Raw genomic sequence first — 22713 nt, forward strand, 5'->3', positions numbered from 1 at the left:
TATTTTTGCAGAATTGCCTCAAAGTCAGCAAAAACAAAAAAAATTCATTTTTTTTTTTTTATTTTTTTCAAAAAAAAAACGACATTAAACTAGCAGCACACTTCCAACTCGCAAATGAAAAGAGAGAAATGAATCGAATTCAAAAAGTGTTATACAAACTGTGAAAAGGAATAGTCCGAAATGCAAACCATTAATCCCAATTGTTTAAACTAAGGATATACAATAGAATTTCATTCTTCAATCAATCAGACAGTAATGTTAACATACTGTTATGCTGTTATGATAACAATGGTACGATGTACTGATATGGTTGATACGACTGATATGTTAGTATGATGGACATAATAACAGTGATTTAATATATTGATGGGATTGATGTGATAACAATGATAACAATAGTTCAACGTATTGATGTGGGGAAATGATAGTAATGATAACAATGACTTAATGCACTGGCGTGATAGAATGATAACAGTAACTGATATTGATATGACAAGAGTGATGATAGCAATATGCGACAACAGTGATTTTATATTGATAATATAACGGCGGTGACAGTAATTCATAATACTCAGTGATCTTGACAGATAATCTTGAACAATATGATAATAATGATTTGAAATTCTTTATATGCAAAAATTACTTAAGATTTAAGGAAGAAAATTTCTTTATTATATGTAGCTATTACATATTCAGTTTTTTTTTTTTTCTAATCGATTTCTGGATTTCCAGTAGCAATTTTTCTTGCTGTAGTATAGATTTCATTCACTTATTTATTCTTCGATTGCGCTTGTCTAATCAATAACTTTTTAGCTAATTTGTAATCATCCGTTATAAGTTGACCCTTTAATCATGGAATTTTTCTCCTTAGTTAATTTTATGAACTTAGAACTCATGCTATTGTGCTTACTAATCTTGACCACTTATTAAAATGATTAGCACCTACAAGTTTAGAATTTCTCTTGATAATAATTTTCTTAGTGACCTTTGCGACAAAAATTTCGCCTCCTTCTTCATGTTCATAATTTCCATCGAAGTTATGTTCTCATTATTGTCAGTTGTTCTCTTCCTTTTCCAACCATGATAGTCCTTTCCACCATATTTAATAATTCTTAAGTTTGGGTGGAGAAAGTCCTTTTGTTACAACATCGGTCGAATTATGCTTACTTGGAATATAACGAAACAAGAATTTTGCTTTTCTTATTTCATCTACACGATTTTGCACGAATTCTGATAGTAGTCGGGAACGGTTGTGGATCCATTGCAATGTACATTTAAAATCGGATCATAACGTCATTAATGTATTTTCAAGTTCTAACTAATTCAATATAAATTGGGTTACTCTTACTCTAATAAATCCAATCGGGGGTATAGGGATATCTTTAATTGATGAGATTCGAGATTTAGCAAATATCAGGAAAATTTTGATCCCTTAAATATTTTGGCAACGAGTAATATGACTGAAGAATATGCCATGCTTGATGCATCCATGAAGATATGAAATTGCGTTTACTCTAAAGTAACTCTTATTGGATCGTATTGAAAATTTTAAATTATTCTTTTTGTTAAGTCTCTATCGTTCCAGAGTTTTAGGTTATTTGAAGATATCCCTCTGAGATTCCAATTAACTCTAAGAATTTTCTTCAACTGGCATACTTCTGCTCGGTCGTATTCAGGAATAATTTTATTAAAATCATTGTCATTTGAAAGAAATTCTCTGATGTTCATTGAGGTCTTTCTGAGGATACATTTGGTTTCCTTAGAAAGTTTGTGTGCTTCCTGAATTCCTTTACCTAGTAACATAACATTGTCAAATAAAGGTTTTTTTGAATCTTTGAGATAGTTTTGCTCCCATGAATTTCTAAATGATAGATCAGGGTGGTTGTCAGTAACAAGGTGGATGATATCACCCAAAATGGAATTCTTTGGAAACAATAATATATTATCTTGTCTTCGATGGTCCGTCTATGTTCTTCAACCAAAGAAAACATGTGTAGCCGCATTCTGATGGAAATTTCAATTGCAAAAAAGCCTTTTCAACATCGATATTACTATATCCTCCATCGTTCTAAGTCAAATCAAAATCTTGATTAATCTGAAAGTGCGATCGGGCCACAATACAGAACATCGTTCACAGTCAGGAGACATTGAAAAAGATTCCTAACTTTATTTTTTTTTTATAGATTAAGTCGATTTATTTAGTCTAATACTCGTGATGCGGCAAATGATATAAAGCTAACCTGATTCATTTCTGGAGTTACTTCTTCAATTATATTGAATTCATTTGTTCTTGAATTATTTTACTGTAGGGGTTGAGAAGTACTTCGTCAGCATGAAGTAGTTTAATTAATGTTTTTAATTTTCCGAAAACCATAATTATTATAATTATCATTTAGACATCTCTTCGATTTTGTTTTTGTTCCTTTGAAATGCCTTAACGTTTGCTCGTATGCTTATGAGTTCTAATTCCTACTTCTGGAATTGTGAGACACTGCTTACATTCATCGATTTGATTTCTTCCCGAATTTATCTTCGTCATAATTATGAGATCTCTTCTGGTCATTATAAGACTAATCTTTATATGGACTACAGAGAATTCATTTTAAGACATAAAGTCGAAGTACTAATCCAGTACTTGTAAAAGTCGTAGTATCTGTTCTAATGAGTATGTCGGGCCTTTACCAACATCTTCCTTTCACTTCAAGCTTTTCTTGAGCTATTATTTGTGGCAAATCTTGGCAGTTTGAGTTAATTACTTATAGTTTTTCTGTCAGGTAATGAACCATAGTCCAAGGTTTTTCAATTTCTAATTTTGTGACCCAACATGACTTCGTTAAATTTTCTCCCCTGGTTCTGTCTAATCTCAATCGGTTTGCCAATTCTCCCAATATAAAGAATGAATGTGATCCAATGTCAAATAATGCCAAAGCCTTTTGTGGTTGCAAAATTCTATGATTTTGGGAGAGACTTGCTGATCCCGGGGAGATTTATTGGATGTAGACAGTTGGATGTAGCACAGAAATATATTCCCTTTATTAACAGGAGCAATATTATAAAAAATTTGCAAGAATTGAAAAACAGGTCGAGAGATCCTTTTTGGTTATTGTCAACTGTTTTACCGTTACATGTATATTGTTAAAGTAGGAATGGTGATTATGAATCAATTCTGTTGGGTTTCAAGATAGTCACAGTCATAATGTAAGCAAAGAAAGAGGGAAGTAATTTGAAGATTAAATATCAAGTAGGAAATAATATGTGAAGGATTTATGGTAGAAACACCAGATTAGAGACAATGAATTTAAGCTCCAAACATTATTGAAAGCAATATAAGGGATCACCAGTGAAAACATAACAATGGGAACAAAAGAGGTGTGTAAACATTATCGAAAACAATGTATAAAGGCTGAACACGACTAGAACAAAGAGTTCAGCGTATAAGCATTGTTTGCGAAGGGTTGGTTCATCGGACATCTCTTCAGTAATATTTGAAGTTTCGTGATATTGAGATCCGTGACACAGAAAATTCGTTATTGGATTTTTGAGTGGTATGGATTGACTATATCTATTTCTTTGGATGAAAGTAAAATTGATTTACTCATCTTCGATGATGTAGCTGAATCCAAAATTTTTACTAAATTGACACTTCAGTTTCTTCATGACGTATGACTTGAAGTATTAAAAAGAAAAAACTAGCAAAAGGAATGTTTAAAGTAATGACAGCTTCTCTTGCTGCAGCTATTAAGTTTAAGATACCTGTGGATCGTTGACCATTTTTGAATATTTCCTTCCCTCATCTCTTTTTTGTGATGAATTTCATGAAATTTTACTTGAACTAGAGATATAAAATACAATGCAAACAGATATGTTTTTTCCTTAATACTTTGACATATTGAAAAAAATCTCATAAGACTAATTCATCCAACAGGGAAAACAGTTCAATTTGTTTATTCTAAAAATCCAGCAGTAGGTTGGATATGTTGTTTTTGTCTGCAAAACAACCATTTGATGCCATGAATTGCAGCATTTTGAAGATCTTTTTGCCGATATATGAATAACAGTACCATATTAAAGGAATTCAAGAGTGGTAAATACACGCAAAGCATCACAATAATCGGTGACCTTTTAGAAGCATCCAACACGTAAACGCATTTCACCATTGATGGTAACACAACAAGAACTGTAAGAACATGTAAATACAAGTTGGAAAATAAAAAGTGATAAAGGTACAGCAAATCTTATTGCGAAAAGGATTCATTTGTGATCGATCCTATATTTCAATGATCCTTTTGACATTATAATTTGCTTCCTACCGAATTCCCTGTTTAAAATTTTAACTAAAATTATAATAACTTCAGTTGCATCATTTATTATTATGCAAGAAACATACAAAATGTAAAACAACAAGAAATCAGTGCTGTATGAGTATATCGCTTTTGATTCTTGATAAAATGTGTCAAATCGCGATTGCATGAATTCTTTGAAAGAAACTGAGCTTTAAACCTTCTGCAAAATAGCATAAATGAGATTAAAATTTAATTTCTATTTGAATTTGACTTTGTTGACGTACTACAACAGTCAGTACAAATATAGCTTAAGAACAGAACAAAACAGAAGTTATCGTGACATAACTATTGTGAGTTATTACAATTATTATATTCAGTTATATTATGTGAATGTTAATGCATAATATAAATTAGGATATAACTTGCATATTGGAAACTGTAACTTTCTTTTAATTTATACCTTTTTAATAGAACAACAACAATAACCATTACAATAATACTAAATAATGAAGCAATGGAACTCATTAATGTCAGAGTGACATAAAAATAAGAGCTGTAAACACTAGGCACCCTGAAACGACCATTTTCATCAGATTTTAAAGACTAAGAATGTTTATTTAGCAATGTTTATGTTTTATCAATTTTAATGAAATACTTTGATCAAAGCAAAATCATTAAATATGTAACTACACTAACTGATAAAACAGGAAAAAAGCATGAAGTGATAAGTTTGATTATTGTAACTCACATGCAAAAATGCGATATATATCGCTTCGGTTCAATTAAACTTGCGACAACGGTAAAAATCACTGCAATGGCAGTAATTGCATATTGTATGGTAATTAATGCAAAGATTATTCGTTTACTGTGAGTATAGTAATATATTGGGAATGCAACGACACAAAATCTTTCCACACTATTCATTAGTAAACTCCAACCATTTAGAAAAGACATTGATAAAAAAAAGATCGCCACCTGAAATTTCACTAACTGTTAAATTCACTTTGCTGCTAATTACTTACTCTTATTGACACAATGCAGTAATGTTATTATTGATTAAAATACAACAGATTTAATCGGATTCTTTTCTTATTTAGCTTCCAACATTCTGTTACAAATTTATTGCTATAACAAATAACGTTAAGAAAGGCGAATAATTTTGGAAAATTTTCCAAAAAATAAACGAACACTAAGCACGCAGTCATAATGAACAATAAATTGTTCTTCAACAACGGAAATAATCCATCGTTTTGCTCCCATTAATATTGCACTCATTCCGGTTAATCCACTGTTAAAAAATACAGTTGCGAGAATCAGGTAGGGAAGCCTGAAATGCTTAAATTTGTTCAAATGTCATTTATGCATTGATCTATAGCAAAAATTTGAAATAATAATACTAGAAATAATCTTGATGAGATGAAACATTTGACCTGAGCGCTTTACGTAACATCACAAGCAAGAAGATCGGGGTGTTAACCAATACTAGCATTGGGCCAATAATCAAATAAGCATAAAGATGTATGGAACTGCTTGCAACTTTCAAGTCATCAAATTCTGTTCTGTTTACAGTAGCATTCATTGAAATATGTAAGAGATAAAATAATTAGCAGAGTCAATGCAGAGTCGTTCAGTGTCGTATGATTTTCGGTGATGAGATGCAAAACAAATGATATTCCAAATAATAAGTAAATAGTGCTAATGCTAGCAGATATTTCCCTGATAAATGAAATTAAAGCAAATTCCTTTAATATGTGAAATCTTTGTGATGTACAAATAACATACAATAAAGTGTGAAAAGTTTGGTTATCACAATTTAAATTTCATTGAAGAATATTGAAAGTAACTGTGCATATTTCGAAAGCAAACGCAAAAGTTCAAAAAAAAAAAAATTATTAGTCTAAATGTGACATTCCAAATACAGCCATTAGTCTGAATGACACAGCCTATCAGTTGCAAATTAATTCAAAACAAATTTGCTTGGAAATGTTTGTGAAAATCTCATGTATCCATATTAAAAGGTAATTATTTCCAAGTGGTAATTTGTAACAAATTATGCCAGTGCTATTTGATCAAAAGCCATTTCAATGCTGATTAAGTACTAATAAATTTATTTTTCTCCAAATGTCATATGGCAAAGTAATTGCTTAGCTATAAACAAGCATTACGTCAAATACAGAAACCATTGGTTAATTTGATTATTCTTTGCAGGATTTGATCACGATTGATAAGAAATATTATTTCAGAAGCATTTTCATTTTCATATCTTACGGAATTTATTCATGGAATTTTGAAATATTTAATTTGATGACTGTTTGACAGTAGTTGTGAAGAATTTCAACAATTTTGTTTTTTTTAGTGCACTTGCAAGCAAAGAAACAAAAAAATAAATTGGTAATTTGTTGACATGTTTTTTTTTTTTTTTTTTTTTTTTTTTTTTAAAGTGAGAAAAACTTAAAGAGAAAAAACTGCAAAAATTTTGTAGTAAGAAGGATTGTTCAGAATAATTGAAACTTTTTCTGTTTTGACTGATGATTAGGCCATGTGATTTTTGTATTTTCAACAGAGATAGTTTTGATAAATTATAAGAATTCATGAAGCATCATATATATTGTAAACATCCTATCATAAATATTATAAACATTCTATTAATTTTCGTTTATTTCTATTACTAAGAATACAATAAGTAAAGTTTTGTTAGTAGTGAGTATCATATCAAATCGACTGAAAAATTATAATTAGTTGATGGATTATTGCTAGAAGCTCATTAATTTGAATATAATGAGGAAACTCAATAGTAGTGGAAAATTATTACAAAAGAAATGAATGTGATTAATTCGATTTCATTTCATGCATCGAAATTGATACCGCATTGCAATGCTATCATATAATTACTAACTAAATGAAAGTTTTGAAAATAATAAGAAAAAAATCTTCGATATTGTTGAAACTTCTTATACATCACAACTTTGCATAATCATTTTATATTTTATGCAATAAAAATGATTGAAATGGTTATAAATTTTGAAAATTTTGTTTAATTGAAAGGTTAATTGTTATGTACGACAAACATATCCTAACGCCTTGAAGGTAAAATTTTTAAGTTTCATTTACCATTTACCTAGTCCATTTACCTATTTCAAAAGGATTTTCATATCCTAAGAAATTTATTCATGGAAATTTGAAATTATTCAATCTGCTATTGTTTTTCAACTGCCATTAACTGTGAAAATTTCTACGATTTTGCTTCTTTAGTGCATTGACAAGCAAAGAAAAAAAAAGGAAGTTGTAAAATTTGGATTTTTTTTTAAAAAAAAGACATCTTAATTTAGATGAGGAAAACTTGTATGAATTTTATGCAACAACGAAATTTCAGAATAACTGAAACTTTAATTTTGACTAGCAATTAAGTTGCGGTAATTCCTGTGTTATTGTACTATGATTTACCTTTTTAGAGTATGCAACAATGCAACACTAATGAAACGAATATTTTAACATCTTTTCGTCTTCCTCTCTACAACTTTTCTGTCTTTTCCTCTTCTATTCAGTTTACTTCTGGTAAATTCATCTCTAGCACTATATTATTTATATTTATTCCAATGTCATATTTTCTCAGTTATATATTTTCCAATGCTTGACAAATCTTTCTCGTACATTAAATTTTTCACTTTGGAATTTATTATATCTGTTTTCCACTTTATTTTTTTTTCCTTTTTAAAAATTTCCGCTTCTTGCTACTATCCACCAAATTGACCCTTGACACTGTGTGGTATTTGCTATTTAGTATTTGCTTAGGATAATCACTTCGGGATTTAAATCTCGAAACATATAGTACAATATCTTTTATTATGAAATATTGTGATGTTATCACAGCGTTTGAAAGACTTTTTATCAGTTATTGGTAGCCTTATAAATTCATGTGAATAATTAAAAATGACCTTGTCAGTCAGCTAAAAATGTGTAAACTAGAATTCAAAATATAACTGCCTGTCAAAAAGTTGAAAAGACGATTATTCTGATCTGAATCAAAATGCCTTAAATTGTCAGATAGAATAATAAAATCACCTAATGCTATTTTTATTAGCTAAAATATTGGGAAGATCTCTGATACTTGTTGGAGAGAGAGGAAATTACGACAAGTCTGGGAAACGTTCTTTTCGATAGTTGACGATTGGAAGTAATACTAAGTTGGAAGCTGACTACTGCTTGTCTTGAAAGGCAGAACGATAGAGCAATTTCTTTATTATGAAAAAGAATGAAATGAAATTGATTAAATCAACCTTTCTGCATAGTTATCTGTATTTAACCAGAGTGGATCACGAGAGTCCCTGTCCAATTGGTTTGATTTCATTCCTTTGTAAGGGACTTATGAGACGCTAAATTTTACGAGTGGAGAAACAAAGGATTGAAATGCAACTAGCAAAATTAATAGTGGGAAGGCAGGAAATGTTTAATATGAATATTTTGCTTGAGAACATTTAGTCATTATGAAATTTGGTTTTTCGATAGCATCAATTGAGATTAACATTACTGACAAGCTATTTTACTACTTTTTGTTAATAATTTAATTATAGCGTCTAAACTAATTTCGAACTTTTTGTTAAGGATATGCTAATTGTTCAATAATTTTTGTGCACTAATTTTAATATCTTTGTTAAACATAATGTTATATTCAATGTTAAATAGTAAATTATGTTAGATAAAACAATTAATCAAACTAAGTATGACGAGACAGATTAATGAGGGACAAGTTTTTGCATGATGTTATTCGCTATCGACACTTGAGAAATTTAAATGGCATTAATATTTAATTATTGATCGAATAATATTGGAATAATTTGTTACAAATTGCCATTAGAAAATGATTACTTATTAATAAATATGCGAAATTTTTATAAATATTTTCAGGTACAATCATCTTGTTTTGCATTAATTTGCAACGAATAATTGTGCCATCCAAATTAATAGTTACATTTTGAATATCATATTTAGATTAATAAGTTTTGTATTTAAAAAATTTTTCTTTCCCTTTCGAAATATGCACAATTATTCCCCAACGTGCTTCAATGGAATTTAAATTTTGGCAACTGAGCTCACATTTTAATGAATATTATTTTATACGTTAAATATGCTACATTCGTTAGCATTAGCAATGTTTAATTATTCTCGGAGCATCATTTGTTTTGCATCTCATCACCGAAAGTCATACGACACTGAACGACTCTGCATTGACTCTGCTAATTATTTTATCTCTTACATATTTCAATGAATGCTACTGTAAACAGAACAGAATTTGATGATTTACTGAATGATACGAATATCAATACATCAATGCTATCACATTTGAGCCATAATTTGCATATATACGGTTATTTGATTATTGGCCCAATGCTAGTATTGGTTAACACCCCGATCTTCTTGCTTGTGATGTTACGTAAAGCGCTCAGGTCAAATGTTTCATCTCATCAAGATTATTTCTAGTATTATTATTTCAAATTTTTGCTATAGATCAATGCATAAATGACATTTGAACAAATTTAAGCATTTCAGGCTTCCCTACCTGATTCTCGCAACTGTATTTTTTAACAGTGGATTAACCGGAATGAGTGCAATATTAATGGGAGCAAAACGATGGATTATTTCCGTTGTTCAAGAACAATTTATTGTTCATTATGACTGCGTGCTTAGTGTTCGTTTATTTTTTGGAAAATTTTCCAAAATTATTCGCCTTTCTTAACGTTATTTGTTATAGCAATAAATTTGTAACAGAATGTTGGAAGCTAAATAAGAAAAGAATCCGATTAAATCTGTTGTATTTTAATCAATAATAACATTACTGCATTGTGTCAATAAGAGTAAGTAATTAGCAGCAAAGTGAATTTAACAGTTAGTGAAATTTCAGGTGGCGATCTTTTTTTTATCAATGTCTTTTCTAAATGGTTGGAGTTTACTAATGAATAGTGTGGAAAGATTTTGTGTCGTTGCATTCCCAATATATTACTATACTCACAGTAAACGAATAATCTTTGCATTAATTACCATACAATATGCAATTACTGCCATTGCAGTGATTTTTACCGTTGTCGCAAGTTTAATTGAACCGAAGCGATATATATCGCATTTTTGCATGTGAGTTACAATAATCAAACTTATCACTTCATGCTTTTTTCCTGTTTTATCAGTTAGTGTAGTTACATATTTAATGATTTTGCTTTGATCAAAGTATTTCATTAAAATTGATAAAACATAAACATTGCTAAATAAACATTCTTAGTCTTTAAAATCTGATGAAAATGATCGTTACAGGATGCACAGTGTTTACAGCTCTTATTTTTATGTCACTCTGACATTAATGAGTTCCATTGCTTCATTATTTAGTATTGTCATAATGGTTATTGTTGTTGTTCTATTAAAAAGGTATGAATTTAAAAAATATATAATTTATCAATATGCATTGACAATTATGTAGTATCATATAATTGAATATAATAATTATAACAGCTCCCAATAGTTATATACCGACACACTCCTATTTAGCTTTTATAGCTATATTTGGCTTCAATTGATTTTGCAGTTCAGTGCAGTTTGATTCAAACGAATTTTATGAACATTGCTGGGTGTTGCATTATGTCAGCAAAGTGAAATTTAAATAGAAATTAAATTTTAGTCACATTTGTGCTATTTTTTAGAAGGTTTGGAGCTCAGTTTCTTTCAAAGAATTCATGCAATCGCGATTTGACACATTTTATCAAGAATCAAAAGCGATATACTCATACAGCACTGATTTCTTGTTGTTTTACATTTTGTATGTTTCTTGCATAATAATAAATGATGCAACTGAAGTTATTATAATTTTAGTTAAAATTTTAAACAGGGAATTCGGTAGGAAGCAAATTATAATGTCAAAAGGATCATTGAAATATAGGATCGATCACAAATGAATCCTTTTCGCAATAAGATTTGCTGTACCTTTATCACTTTTTATTTTCCAACTTGTATTTACATGTTCTTACAGTTCTTGTTGTGTTACCATCAATGGTGAAATGCATTTATGCGTTGGATGCTTCTAAAAGGTCACCGATTATTGTGATGCTTTGCGTGTATTTACCACTCTTGAATTCCTTTAATATGGTACTGTTATTCATATATCGGCAAAAAGATCTTCAAAATGCTGCAATTCATGGCATCAAATGGTTGTTTTGCAGACAAAAACAACATATCCAACCGGTCACTACTGCTGGATTTTAGAATGAACAAATTAAACCGTTTCTTTTTTTTTTTTTTTTTTTTTTTAATTGGATGAATTAGTCTTATGGAAGTTTTTTTCAAGAGTGGTTCATAACGGAAGAAATAATTTGTTTGCGTCGCACTTTATATCTGCGGTAAAAATGTCGCCATTTCTTTTTAACAGAGATAAAGACTGAGGGTATTCTTTCTATCTTTGGTTTTCGGTATCTCAAACTACGACAACTAAAACTTTATTACAAGACAATTTAATTATACCGATAATAAAAGCGTGCACAAATTATATTGGATATCATCACCAACCAATGTAACTCAAGGATTTCAAAAACGAATTTGATGGATAATAAAACCGTACGCTTTTATAGTGGAGTAGCACAGATTCATTATAAAATCACAAGAAATACCGCGTTCAGGACTCGAACATGCACACATGTGTGTGACTAAACAAAGGGAATTATTGTTTCTTTGTTTCCACTCGCGATATCAGCGATAAAAGACATCTCAAAAAAGATTTGGTGAAATTCGAAAAAGATTTTAATTGGGTTTTTTACTTCCTTTTATTATTCATTTCTTTTCAGCAAACTGTAAAAGCATTGATATAATGTAAAAAATATCAATTTATTGGGCGTTTTATTGAACGTCGAGAAATGACTTGTATGCTTCCTATGCTTTCTATCACTAATTACGATATGGATATCATAGGACCATGGTTTCGAGCTGTGGTGGAGGTGGCGTATGTCTCTAGTAAGATCTGTTACGCCAAATAGTCTAAACAGAAGGGTTAAATAGAATGTGTCCATGGTCAAAATGATTTCATTTCATTAGCCTTTCAGCAGCCATCCCAAGTGCCGTGAATTTGAAGAACTTTTTGGTCAGAAGAGGATTTAGATTAGTTAAGTTCACCTGAGTTACTTTAAGTTTGTAGAACTTGAACTGAACCTTTTGCTTCGTATCTGCGAGCGAAATCGACCCAGATATGATTTTTTTTATAAATGTGAATCGATATAATATACAGTCGAATAATTGAAACAGCGAAGGAATAACTGCTACTGTTGAAGAAAAAGAAGACTGCCACCGATTCTTCGTTTTATTAACCGATTAGAGATTTTTAAGGATGTAGGAAATGGGCTGGCTGTACTATTTGAGGTTTACATAAAGGATTCATTGTTTCAAAAAAGTGGAATATAACAAAAGAATAACGAATTAGTTTATAGTAATGAATCATTAGCATTATTCTAAACAGTGTGTAATAAAAATTTTTTCGGTTTTCTGACACCAAGGGATAGTTCTAGCTCTAAACTCGGACAGATTGAGTTCATTTAGTACTGTAAGGCCATCTATCGCATAGAATAATTAAATCTATGGCTTGGAGAATCCACTTTCATTATCCAATTTTGCTAATTTCTGGCAGATGAACTGAGGAGTGGCAAGCGGAAGGTGCAGCAAGTTGAGTGCACTTTGCGCTTCTAAAAAAGTAAAAGAGCCGTCTATCAGATGATCTTTTTAACAATTAAGTATATATACCCGTAAAATACACTTTTAATTGGACCAGTTTGAGATTTGGTATAAATCAAAAATGAATCCAAATTTATATCTTAGTTCTTTGGATTGAGTGAATACATAGTTGTAGAATACACAACATTTGATAATGCATCTTTAAATATATGGATGTTTATTTGTGGTATTGTTATTCCCAAATTAATGCATTTCGTTGTTGTTCTTCCTCACTTAAAACTTGACCCCAAAATACAAATATCAGATAAATAGTTTGAGTTTATCATCGAGGGAGTTAAGAAGTCTGTTGGATTGTCGCGGATTTTAACATCGCGAAACACTAAATAAATGTTAAAAATGCTTAATATAGCAATCCACTGATGTCTTTTACAATTCATCGTAATGGTTTATTTGACTTTTGATATTATATCAATTCATATACTATGAGCATCTATCATGTAATGTCTATTACAACTCATAGTAGCCATTTATCATAATGTCTGGACAAACCATTGTACTCTCTTTCGTAATATCCATTCAATTCATTGTGATATCCATTTTTAAACTTATTGTTAAAGTTACTTACTATCATTTTTTGTACAAAAATGTCTTATTATAAACCACTCCCACATTTTAACACATATAATGTAAGATAATTGCTACATAAAGATCACCATTGTTAAAAGATTTAGTATATGTGTAATTTATTGCCAAGGACTGACGATTCCACTTTCAATTGTTTTCTATCAACGTTTTGTCCTATTACTTTGCTAATAAAGAATTTGGATTATATTTCTGTTACCTCACGCATTTACATTTACATCCAAGACAATCTCCCTGCAATCAAACACCTCTCCCAATATTATTAATTAAACAATCAAAACCTTCCACGACATGGATCATATTGTGAAGCAACGAACTGTACAATCGTTCTTCTAGTTAATTTCTCTTCAACTTAAGGTTGAATGTTACACGTATGATATCTGTGTCTGAATCCGAAATTAAGAAAATTTTCATTGTTCGTTTTGCTTTGATCATATTTAAGTATTCTCTCGTTAAATTCTGTATCGTTAGAAAGGAATTCCTCTATTATGTTTATTGAGATTTTTCCAAAAATACTTTTCATTGCCTATATAAAGCTTTTCCTGTTCCATTAAGCAGTCTTCCTTATTTTTCGTGTCGTTGTGTTGTCATAATTTTTTAATAATCTTAGCGCATAATGTTATAATTTCCATTCCCATAGTTTTGTACGCTGAATTGCGTACGGGTAATAAATCTGAGTTTCTTTATCCCAAACTAAGCTAGCTTAAATTTTGCTTAATTTTAACCGGTGTAATTTCTTGGTGATAAAAGAGATACCTTCATTAAACAGTATCAATTCCTTTTCTTGTCGTTGAGGTTGTAAGGGATTGAAGACTACTATCCCTCTATCCTATATACACGTAAAGTTTCCTTCTTTTCTTCCTTTATTTGAATTAGAAGAGTTGAATTTTAAATATACATAGAACATGTAACAAGTTCAATTTCCCTAGTCTCTTGAATCCAGTCTAAATGTGTCATACTGTTTGAAGGTTTTTAGGTCTTTTCGTTAAATAAATTGTACATTCAAGAACTTTTCAACTGGAATTTTTTTACACAAATTTTACACAAATCAAAGGACTTTCATATTGAGCTTTTCAAATAAACGATTCATTAACTTAGAAATCATGTACTATTTAGAATTAACTCCAACACTGGAACTTTAGTGGTCATTTATTGATTTGCCGTTACTTTTTATATTTAAAACTTTTCAGTTTTATAGTTCTATATCATGCGAGTCGTTATGTCTTACTACTATTGCAACACTTTATCATAATTATGATAATATCTAGTAAGTACAAATAAATGCTGTATATGAATTAATACTTGTAAAGAGCTTTAATGAAAGAGTAGCGGAGAAGTATGTAAAGTGAAAACTCACAGCAAAAATACTTGTAATGGAAAAGTCAAATTTTAATCCAAACAACTACAAATTCTGTTATAAAGCTGTTATATTTTTCTTATATGTTTATTATATAAGAAAAATTTCAATATATTTGGATTTAAATGTTCAATATATTTGGTTGAATGGATTAAAAACCCTAAAATATCCCAAGTGCTTATAGATAATCGAAATAAAAGCTTACGTAATTTTAGAGATAATTTCGAATATTCTTCTTGTCTGCAGTGGCTCGAAAGAGCCAACGAAATCTATTTAGACGTACACGAAATCTATTTAGACGTTACATTTAGTGAAATTATTTGATATTATTAGGAATTGAAATTACTCCTTGCTCACTCCAAAATGAAGAATTTTGCGTATGGTAGCTGGCCCTAGCCAGTGTCCTTTCACGCCTAGTTTCCAATAAATGAACGGTAATATGTACCTTGTAAGCAGAAATGAAATATAACGGGGTTTTGCTTGATTTATAGGCAAAGTTTCATGCGGTCCTTCTAAAGTAAATTCCGCAAGTACCACATGCCGAAAGCTGACAATCAATGGACACGATGAATAGCAATTATACTGAAAATGTCACACAAATAGCATAATAGAATTTAAATATTAAATAAAATTGAGTACTGAACAATACAGTGCGTTTCATCCTTTTCCACTCATGTTTACTAATCTTCTGGAGGATCATATTAACAACTGCCACATTTTTTCGCTATATGTGCCCATAAAATGTTATAAGTTATTGGTATAAAATGTGAAAATAGTAAAATTATAAATAAATTGGTAGTAAGAAAAAGCGAATTACCGTTTCCAATAATGGTTTCTTTTCCAAAAATCTTGGAATATTTTTACTTAAAGTTCTCATTTGACTATCTGAAAATCACTCGTTTAAAGTTTGGTCGACTATTATTCAACAAAATATCAAATTATATTCAATATTTAAATTGAACCGAGAAGGAAACTAAAATTTGAGATTCATATGAGCATCAATGAACCACACGTTATTCAATGTAATGATAGAAGCTTAACATAATGCAGCAGCAGTCTTCTTATTTGGTGATCCAAGACAATCTCCAATGCCAAAAATATTCGCAAATTTTGTGTGTTGTAATGATTTTTGATTGATGTCCAAGAAACTATTAGCATTGGTTATTTCAGGTGAATTCCGTAAAACTTCTGGTGCTGAACAAGGCGGTGCTACATGTATGAAATCGAACTGTAAATTATTGCATTAAGGATTTTAGCAAAGTAAAATATTATTTCAAATATAAAAAGAAAGATTTTTTTTTTTATTGTAATTAAACATAACTGATTTAGTTAAAGATGAAATTTTGATAATCAAAAAGATAAAGTTAGGGTTGTCAAAAGAATTTTATATTAAACTATATAGTATAGAAATATAGAGTATAGATTAAAGATTTGTCATACTTGAACATTCCTTAGACAAATGTAAATGTGTTTTAAATTTATATGTTAAGTCAGAAATCATTCATCCAACATTTTCTAATTATAGATATGTAGATTATACCAATTAGTTAACAAAGAATATGCGCATTGCTTGATATGTTGAAAACTGCTCTTTATTCTACTGTTATGATCTTTCAGTTTGACAACCATTTTGATTGTTAAACGGTTGTTAGTTCTTTGTCCTCGTTATAAACCAAATCGACTACCAATATCAAAATATTCCAGCGATCTTCTAACCTAGCAACCAATCCCACTCACTATTCAAAGCTAAAGATCAGCCAACAGTAAGACCTCCTTACTCACTGTAATCGTGCACTTTGTTGTAAGCCAATGTTCGCATATAAACGTAAAAAGAGAAGGTACGATAACTTAGCTAGCATATGATGAATTGTTCGATATAATTAAATATTCACTCTATCCATTTTCTACTCGCAAATTCAAAATGTTCCAGAGGTCTTCTAATCTAATTTTTTCTATTACTCTATAAGCGTGAGCGTGACTACTGCTGAATTTTTAGAATAAACAAGTTGAACTGTTTTCCCTGTTGGATGAATTAGTCTTATGAGATTTTTTTCAATATGTCAAAGTATTAAGGAAAAAACATATCTGTTTGCATTGTATTTTATATCTCTAATTCAAGTAAAATTTCATGAAATTCATCACAAAAGAGATGAGGGAAGGAAATATTCAAAAATGGTCAACGATCCACAGGTATCTTAAACTTAATAGCTGCAGCAAGAGAAGCTGTCATTACTTTAAACATTCCTTTTGTTAGTTTTTTCATTTTAATATAAGTCACGAAGAAATTGAAGTGTCAATTTAGAGGGAAAAATGATCCCCACTAATCACGCAACAGCAAAATTTTCACAATTATCACTCCTAACATTTAGTGGTGATTTCAATGCAACAGTTCATAGTCAAAACATCTCAGATATTCAGAAACTAAATTATCTGATGCCATGTTTCAAAAATGGTGCATTGCTATCAATGAGCGATTATGACATTGCACCAGAAAATTACATCATAAGAGACTTACCAACAGAGAACTATGGTAAATTCTTCATTATGAAGAAGTCACTTTATAGTGAACTGCATTGAAGCCATCGAGAGATGGAATCCACTGATGAAACCTTGGAACATACCAGTATTGGAATTGAAATTGAAAACAAGGTTTGGATATTGGACAAAGTCCATCAATTAAAGTCGGAATCAACAGGATGGTCGATTCATAAAATCCGGCAATTCTTGAAAGAATTAATACTCAGAAACGAAGAAGTTATAATAACCAGGGAGAAGTAATCAAGTAAAATTAATGCTAAAGCTAAAACTTCAGCCTTAGCTGCCATCAAGACATCCAAATCAAATAATTCAATCAAATCAATTAAATCAACGAAAGTCCCAGAGTTAAAGTGTGCATATTTTGTAACAAGAATCACTGGAATAATGAATGCTCTGATTATCCTACATTCAAGCTTTATTGTTTGTTTCAAACGCCTTCGAATAGGATATAAAGCGAGCGAATGCGAAAAGGAAAAACCTTTTTGTTTTCATTTTAAAGGTCTCCATAACACAGTATTGTGTTCGCTGAAATAACAAAAATCCCCAAAATCAGCAAATTCTAGTAAAAAATTTTGGATTCAGCTACATCATCGAAGATGAGTAAATCAATTTTACTTTCATCCAAAGAAATAGATATAGTCAATCCATACCACTCAAAAATCCAATAACGAATTTTCTGTGTCACGGATCTCAATATCACGAAACTTCAAATATCACTGAAGAGATGTCCGATGAACCAACCCTTCGCAAACAATGCTTATACGCTGAACTCTTTGTTCTAGTCGTGTTCAGCCTTTATACATTGTTTTCGATAAGGTTTACACACCTCTTTTGTTCCCATTGTTATGTTTTCACTGGTGATCCCTTATATTGCTTTCAATAATGTTTGGAGCTTAAATTCATTGTCTCTAATCTGGTGTTTCTACCATAAATCCTTCACATATTATTTCCTACTTGATATTTAATCTTCAAATTACTTCCCTCTTTCTTTGCTTACATTATGACTGTGACTATCTTGAAACCCAACAGAATTGATTCATAATCACCATTCCTACTTTAACAATATACATGTAACGGTAAAACAGTTGACAATAACCAAAAAGGATCTCTCGACCTGTTTTTCAATTCTTGCAAATTTTTTATAATATTGCTCCTGTTAATAAAGGGAATATATTTCTGTGCTACATCCAACTGTCTACATCCAATAAATCTCCCCGGGATCAGCAAGTCTCTCCCAAAATCATAGAATTTTGCAACCACAAAAGGCTTTGGCATTATTTGACATTGGATCACATTCATTCTTTATATTGGGAGAATTGGCAAATCGATTGAGATTAGACAGAACTAAGGGAGAAAATTTGAGGCTTTTCTCATTTGGTAACAAATCTCCAAAGTCATGTCGGACTACAAAATAGAAATCGGAGTAAAAATCTGGAATCTAAAATTATACCTATTAATGCTTGCGTGTTACATTATACATTATATAATAGAAAAACTTTAAGTAGTTAAGTCGAGCCATCACTATTTGACACGTGTGAAATCTCAAGAACAGCCAGAAGAGAAAGGAGGATACTAGGAAAGGCCCAATAACTTATTGGATTGACTATTTTGATTTCATATCGCCAAACCAGATCTACAATTTGGTGCCACGATTCCATGCAATCTTCACAAGGGTTTGTTCTATAATAACGAATACAACTAATTATGACAACCAAATCAAATTTGATATCGCATCTGTTAACACGAAATCGATAAATGTAAATAATGTCACTACGATTTAAAAAATAGATGAATTCTAGAAACTATAACTCATGATGACGATCTGATATTCATGATGACGAAGAGGTGCTAAAGCATTTCAAAGGGAATGTTATTAAACAAAATGATAATTATGTTCCTTATTTTGGAAGATTGAAAACATTAATTCAAACTACTACTTAGTCGATATAATGGATTTTACATGTTTTACCACAAGAAAGTGCATCAAGAACAAGTACAATCCAATACCATTGGAAAAGTAACTCCAGAAATGAATCAGATTGGCGTTATGTATCATTTGCCGTAACACGAAGACACGAAGAATATTTGCCGCATCATGAAGTATCAACGAAACATATCGACAATAAAATTAAAAATCGTTAACATCTGCTCAAGAGTATCAAAACTTTGAAAGATATCACTGATTTAACAAACGTATTGCTTCGATTAAGAATGGTGGAAGAAAATGCATTTTTGCAGCAGTTATTTCCATCCGAGCGAAACTGCATAACCAAGGACAAATCACGAAAGATAGTGTAATATAATAATATATCGGGGTGGTATCATTATCTGTTTTACTACTATTAACCATTTTTAACTCACTTAAAAACTTATGAAAGCGGATTCGAAAAAATCCGAAAAAAATGGAGATCTAAAAAAAAACTTTACGTTGACAGTGTTATATTACCAACTAAAGGAACCCAAGAAGCACGCAAAAATTATGAAGTGAAATCTTCAAAGAAGCCTCAAGCAACATAAGCGAAATGACAATGAACTCAACAAAATTATTCCCAAGCACATCGAGCAGAAATAAGCCGATTTAAAAAATTTCTGGTTAATTGGAATCCCAAAGAACATGTCATCGAGTCACCTTAAAGCTTTAGAATGGAGGGATCTAATAAGAAAAACAATTTTACAGTTCGACCCGGTACCAAATGAGATTCCTCGTCTCGACTATGATTCAAACTTCAAAGGTCAACCAGTAAATGAGGAAGATAAAGAAACGTAGAAATCTCTGATAAATTCATAGTCAAAAGACGTAAAAGAACTGCCATATACTTCGGAACAAACGCAACTTCATGTCTTCACAGATGCATCAAGTGTAGCAATCCTGAAGTTCTACACGCATAGCCATGGCATTCAAAGAATTAAAAGCCCTTGATAACCGCTAAATCCTGAATTGCATCAATTAAATGTACCATTATATCCCGATTAGATATAACCAGAGTTATCAGCAATATTTATTGAAGTACGAGTAGCCCAGTTTGTAGTAACTGGAGATGGTTAACTCTAAATGTGCACTATACTGGATCCAGAACTGTTCCGACTGCTATCAAAATTTGTGCAAAATCGAGCAGAAGAAATAAGAAAAGCAAAGTTCTTGTTTCGTTGCATCTCAAATAAAAGTAATCCAAAGACTCTCTCCAACAAAACTTAGGAACTATCTGGCCAAAACAGGAATATAACTTCGATGGAAACTATGAAAATGAAGAACATAAAATTCTTATCTCAAAAGTCACAAAGGAAATAAAAGAAAGTTTTAAAGAACATTGAATAGGGTGTTTTAAGGTTATAAATGCGAGTCGTTTTAGTAAGTGATCAAGATTAGTAAGGACCGCATGGATTCTTGAGTTCATAAAATTAAAAAAAAAAAAAAAAAAAAAAACGAAATTAAGAGAATACTGAACGAATGTATGCATTGTAAAAGAAAGCAAAACTATTTAATCTCCCAGTTATGTCTAAGTTCCATAAGCTCAAGTCATGCTCTCCCATACATTCGCACACGGATTGAATTATATGGGTATCCTTTCTGTCAAACTGGAACCGGCATAGCTAAAAGATGGATAGCACTCTTCATATGTTTCACAAGAGTAGTACATCTATAACTGTTAGAAAATTTATCTACCGAAGTTTTTTGCACATATTGAAAAGATCCATTGCCCGGCATTTATCCTAAATTAGTTCCAAGGTACTAATTAGTTTTCCAAATCATAATGGAATGGATAAATAAAATATGGGGGGAGTGGAGGAGTTTGTGAAAGAATAATTGGAATAGCCAAATGGGCAATGAGAAGGATCATTAGTAGGAAGTTATTATGGAAGGGAGAATTAATAATCTAATAGTAGAAATGAAAGGCATATTAAATACCCGATCATTGACTTATGCAAATTTCGAAGATTACATAAGCACACGCCCAACTGATTTCATCTGACCTAATGCTCATTACCCACTCTCTCACCCCTTACTCCTCCCTCCCCCTCCCAACTGCTAACAACAATGATCTGGGAAAAATTTCCCCCACGAATTTTCCTCCAAAGAAAAATTTATTGAGTATTGGTCAAATACCTTCAAAGATCAAACCCTGAAAGCATATGGAAAAATAAATATTTAACCAGTTTTCGAGCATGAACTAAAAGAACATTCTCCTCTAAGAAATGTATCAAGAAGAGCTCCCCATGAGGGAAAAATTGTGTTAGTCAATGAACCAGAAAGTCTCCGCGGTGAAAATTAAAAAATTAGCCAGGATAAAAAAAAATAAAAAAGGAAGAGATGGAGAAATGAGAAGTGTCTCAATAGAGACTGAAGACTCTTAAACCGATAGTAAATATGTTGTACCCTATATCGCGGATTTTAATATCGCGAGACTCTAAAATAGCATATGAAAGTTGACAGTTGACAATATGAGTAAGAAATATGTTCTATGAAATTCTGCAAATAATGCTTATAACTCTTTGTTTCCAAACTTATGTTTAGTCTGTAAATTTTTTATATATTGTTTACACGGTATCAGTTCCTCATTTAGTTAACCTCAAACAAGCATGAAAAAAAGAACTGTAACAAAAAAATTTCATTTTCATGAAAATTTAAAAGAGGATTATTATACCTTTTGAATTTCTAATTCTCCTGTTGGGTTATTATCCTCTCCCATCAGTTCAAATGTAGCTTCTCGTTTTAAGATATCAATTGATTTTAAATTTCTCAACAACTTCAATTCGATCGATTTCTTTTTTACAATTTCATTTAACGCTCTGGCATATTTTGGCACATCGAATATGTCGGATGAAAATGTATTGAATGTTAGATGTATTTGTTCACGAATACCCCTCTGAAAAAACGAAAAAAACTGCAATCATCAGAAAATTTGGTATATGCTAAAATTAATTTAATTGTGAACAGCATTATTAAAGCGCCTAACAATTGCTTGTTGCCTTTTTAGAAATAACTATCACCGTTAAACTTCACAAAATTCACTACTAAATGATTGTTCATTTCGGATATAATCATTTACTTTTTATTCCAGATATAATTCGATTATGTCAACTTGGCCATAGCACAAATAAATCATAAGAAATTTTTTAAAGAGAGTTTTTTTTTAAACGTAGCAAAAATTAAGATGACACAATTTTTCAATGAAAATTGCATCTCATAATAAATGT

The 22713-nt window shown here is 30.7% G+C and overlaps 3 protein-coding genes across 4 annotated transcripts in view; 1 reads left to right on the plus strand and 2 right to left on the minus strand.

Annotated features, from left to right (window-relative positions):
• Positions 1 to 5027: 5027 nt before the first annotated feature.
• Positions 5028 to 5862, minus strand: Bm1205 (Uncharacterized protein; the record flags this gene model as incomplete). The annotated part of the gene is made up of 3 exons (XM_043078434.1): positions 5028 to 5258; positions 5472 to 5610; positions 5714 to 5862. 3 exons carry the CDS (start codon positions 5860 to 5862, stop codon positions 5028 to 5030), a joined length of 519 nt encoding a protein of 172 aa, XP_042934368.1.
• Positions 5863 to 9545: 3683 nt separating this feature from the next.
• On the plus strand, positions 9546 to 11528 carry Bm1294 (Uncharacterized protein; the record flags this gene model as incomplete). Of its 2 annotated transcripts, XM_043078435.1 has the most annotated exons (6): positions 9546 to 9727; positions 9831 to 9969; positions 10183 to 10409; positions 10587 to 10697; positions 10970 to 11085; positions 11296 to 11528. In XM_043078435.1, 6 exons carry the CDS (start codon positions 9546 to 9548, stop codon positions 11526 to 11528), a joined length of 1008 nt encoding a protein of 335 aa, XP_042934369.1. The 2 variants fall into 2 exon arrangements, with proteins under 2 accessions (XP_042934369.1, XP_042934370.1); XM_043078436.1 differs by lacking the exon at positions 9546 to 9727 and having other exon boundaries at positions 9883 to 9969.
• Positions 11529 to 15321: 3793 nt separating this feature from the next.
• Positions 15322 to 22713, minus strand: part of Bm3157 (conserved hypothetical protein,hypothetical protein) — a gene marked incomplete at both ends in the record, with an annotated part of 9740 nt that continues 2348 nt past the window's right edge. Inside the window, 4 exons of the mRNA XM_043078437.1 lie at positions 15322 to 15561; positions 15797 to 15864; positions 16021 to 16207; positions 22161 to 22382. Coding sequence (XP_042934371.1) covers positions 15322 to 15561; positions 15797 to 15864; positions 16021 to 16207; positions 22161 to 22382 — 717 coding nt within the window. The remainder of the gene's footprint in view (positions 15562 to 15796; positions 15865 to 16020; positions 16208 to 22160; positions 22383 to 22713) is intronic.

Source organism: Brugia malayi, assembly GCF_000002995.4.
Source record: "Brugia malayi strain FR3 genome assembly, contig: Bm_v4_Chr2_contig_001, whole genome shotgun sequence".
In the NCBI taxonomy this organism is placed as follows: Eukaryota; Metazoa; Nematoda; class Chromadorea; order Rhabditida; family Onchocercidae; genus Brugia; species Brugia malayi.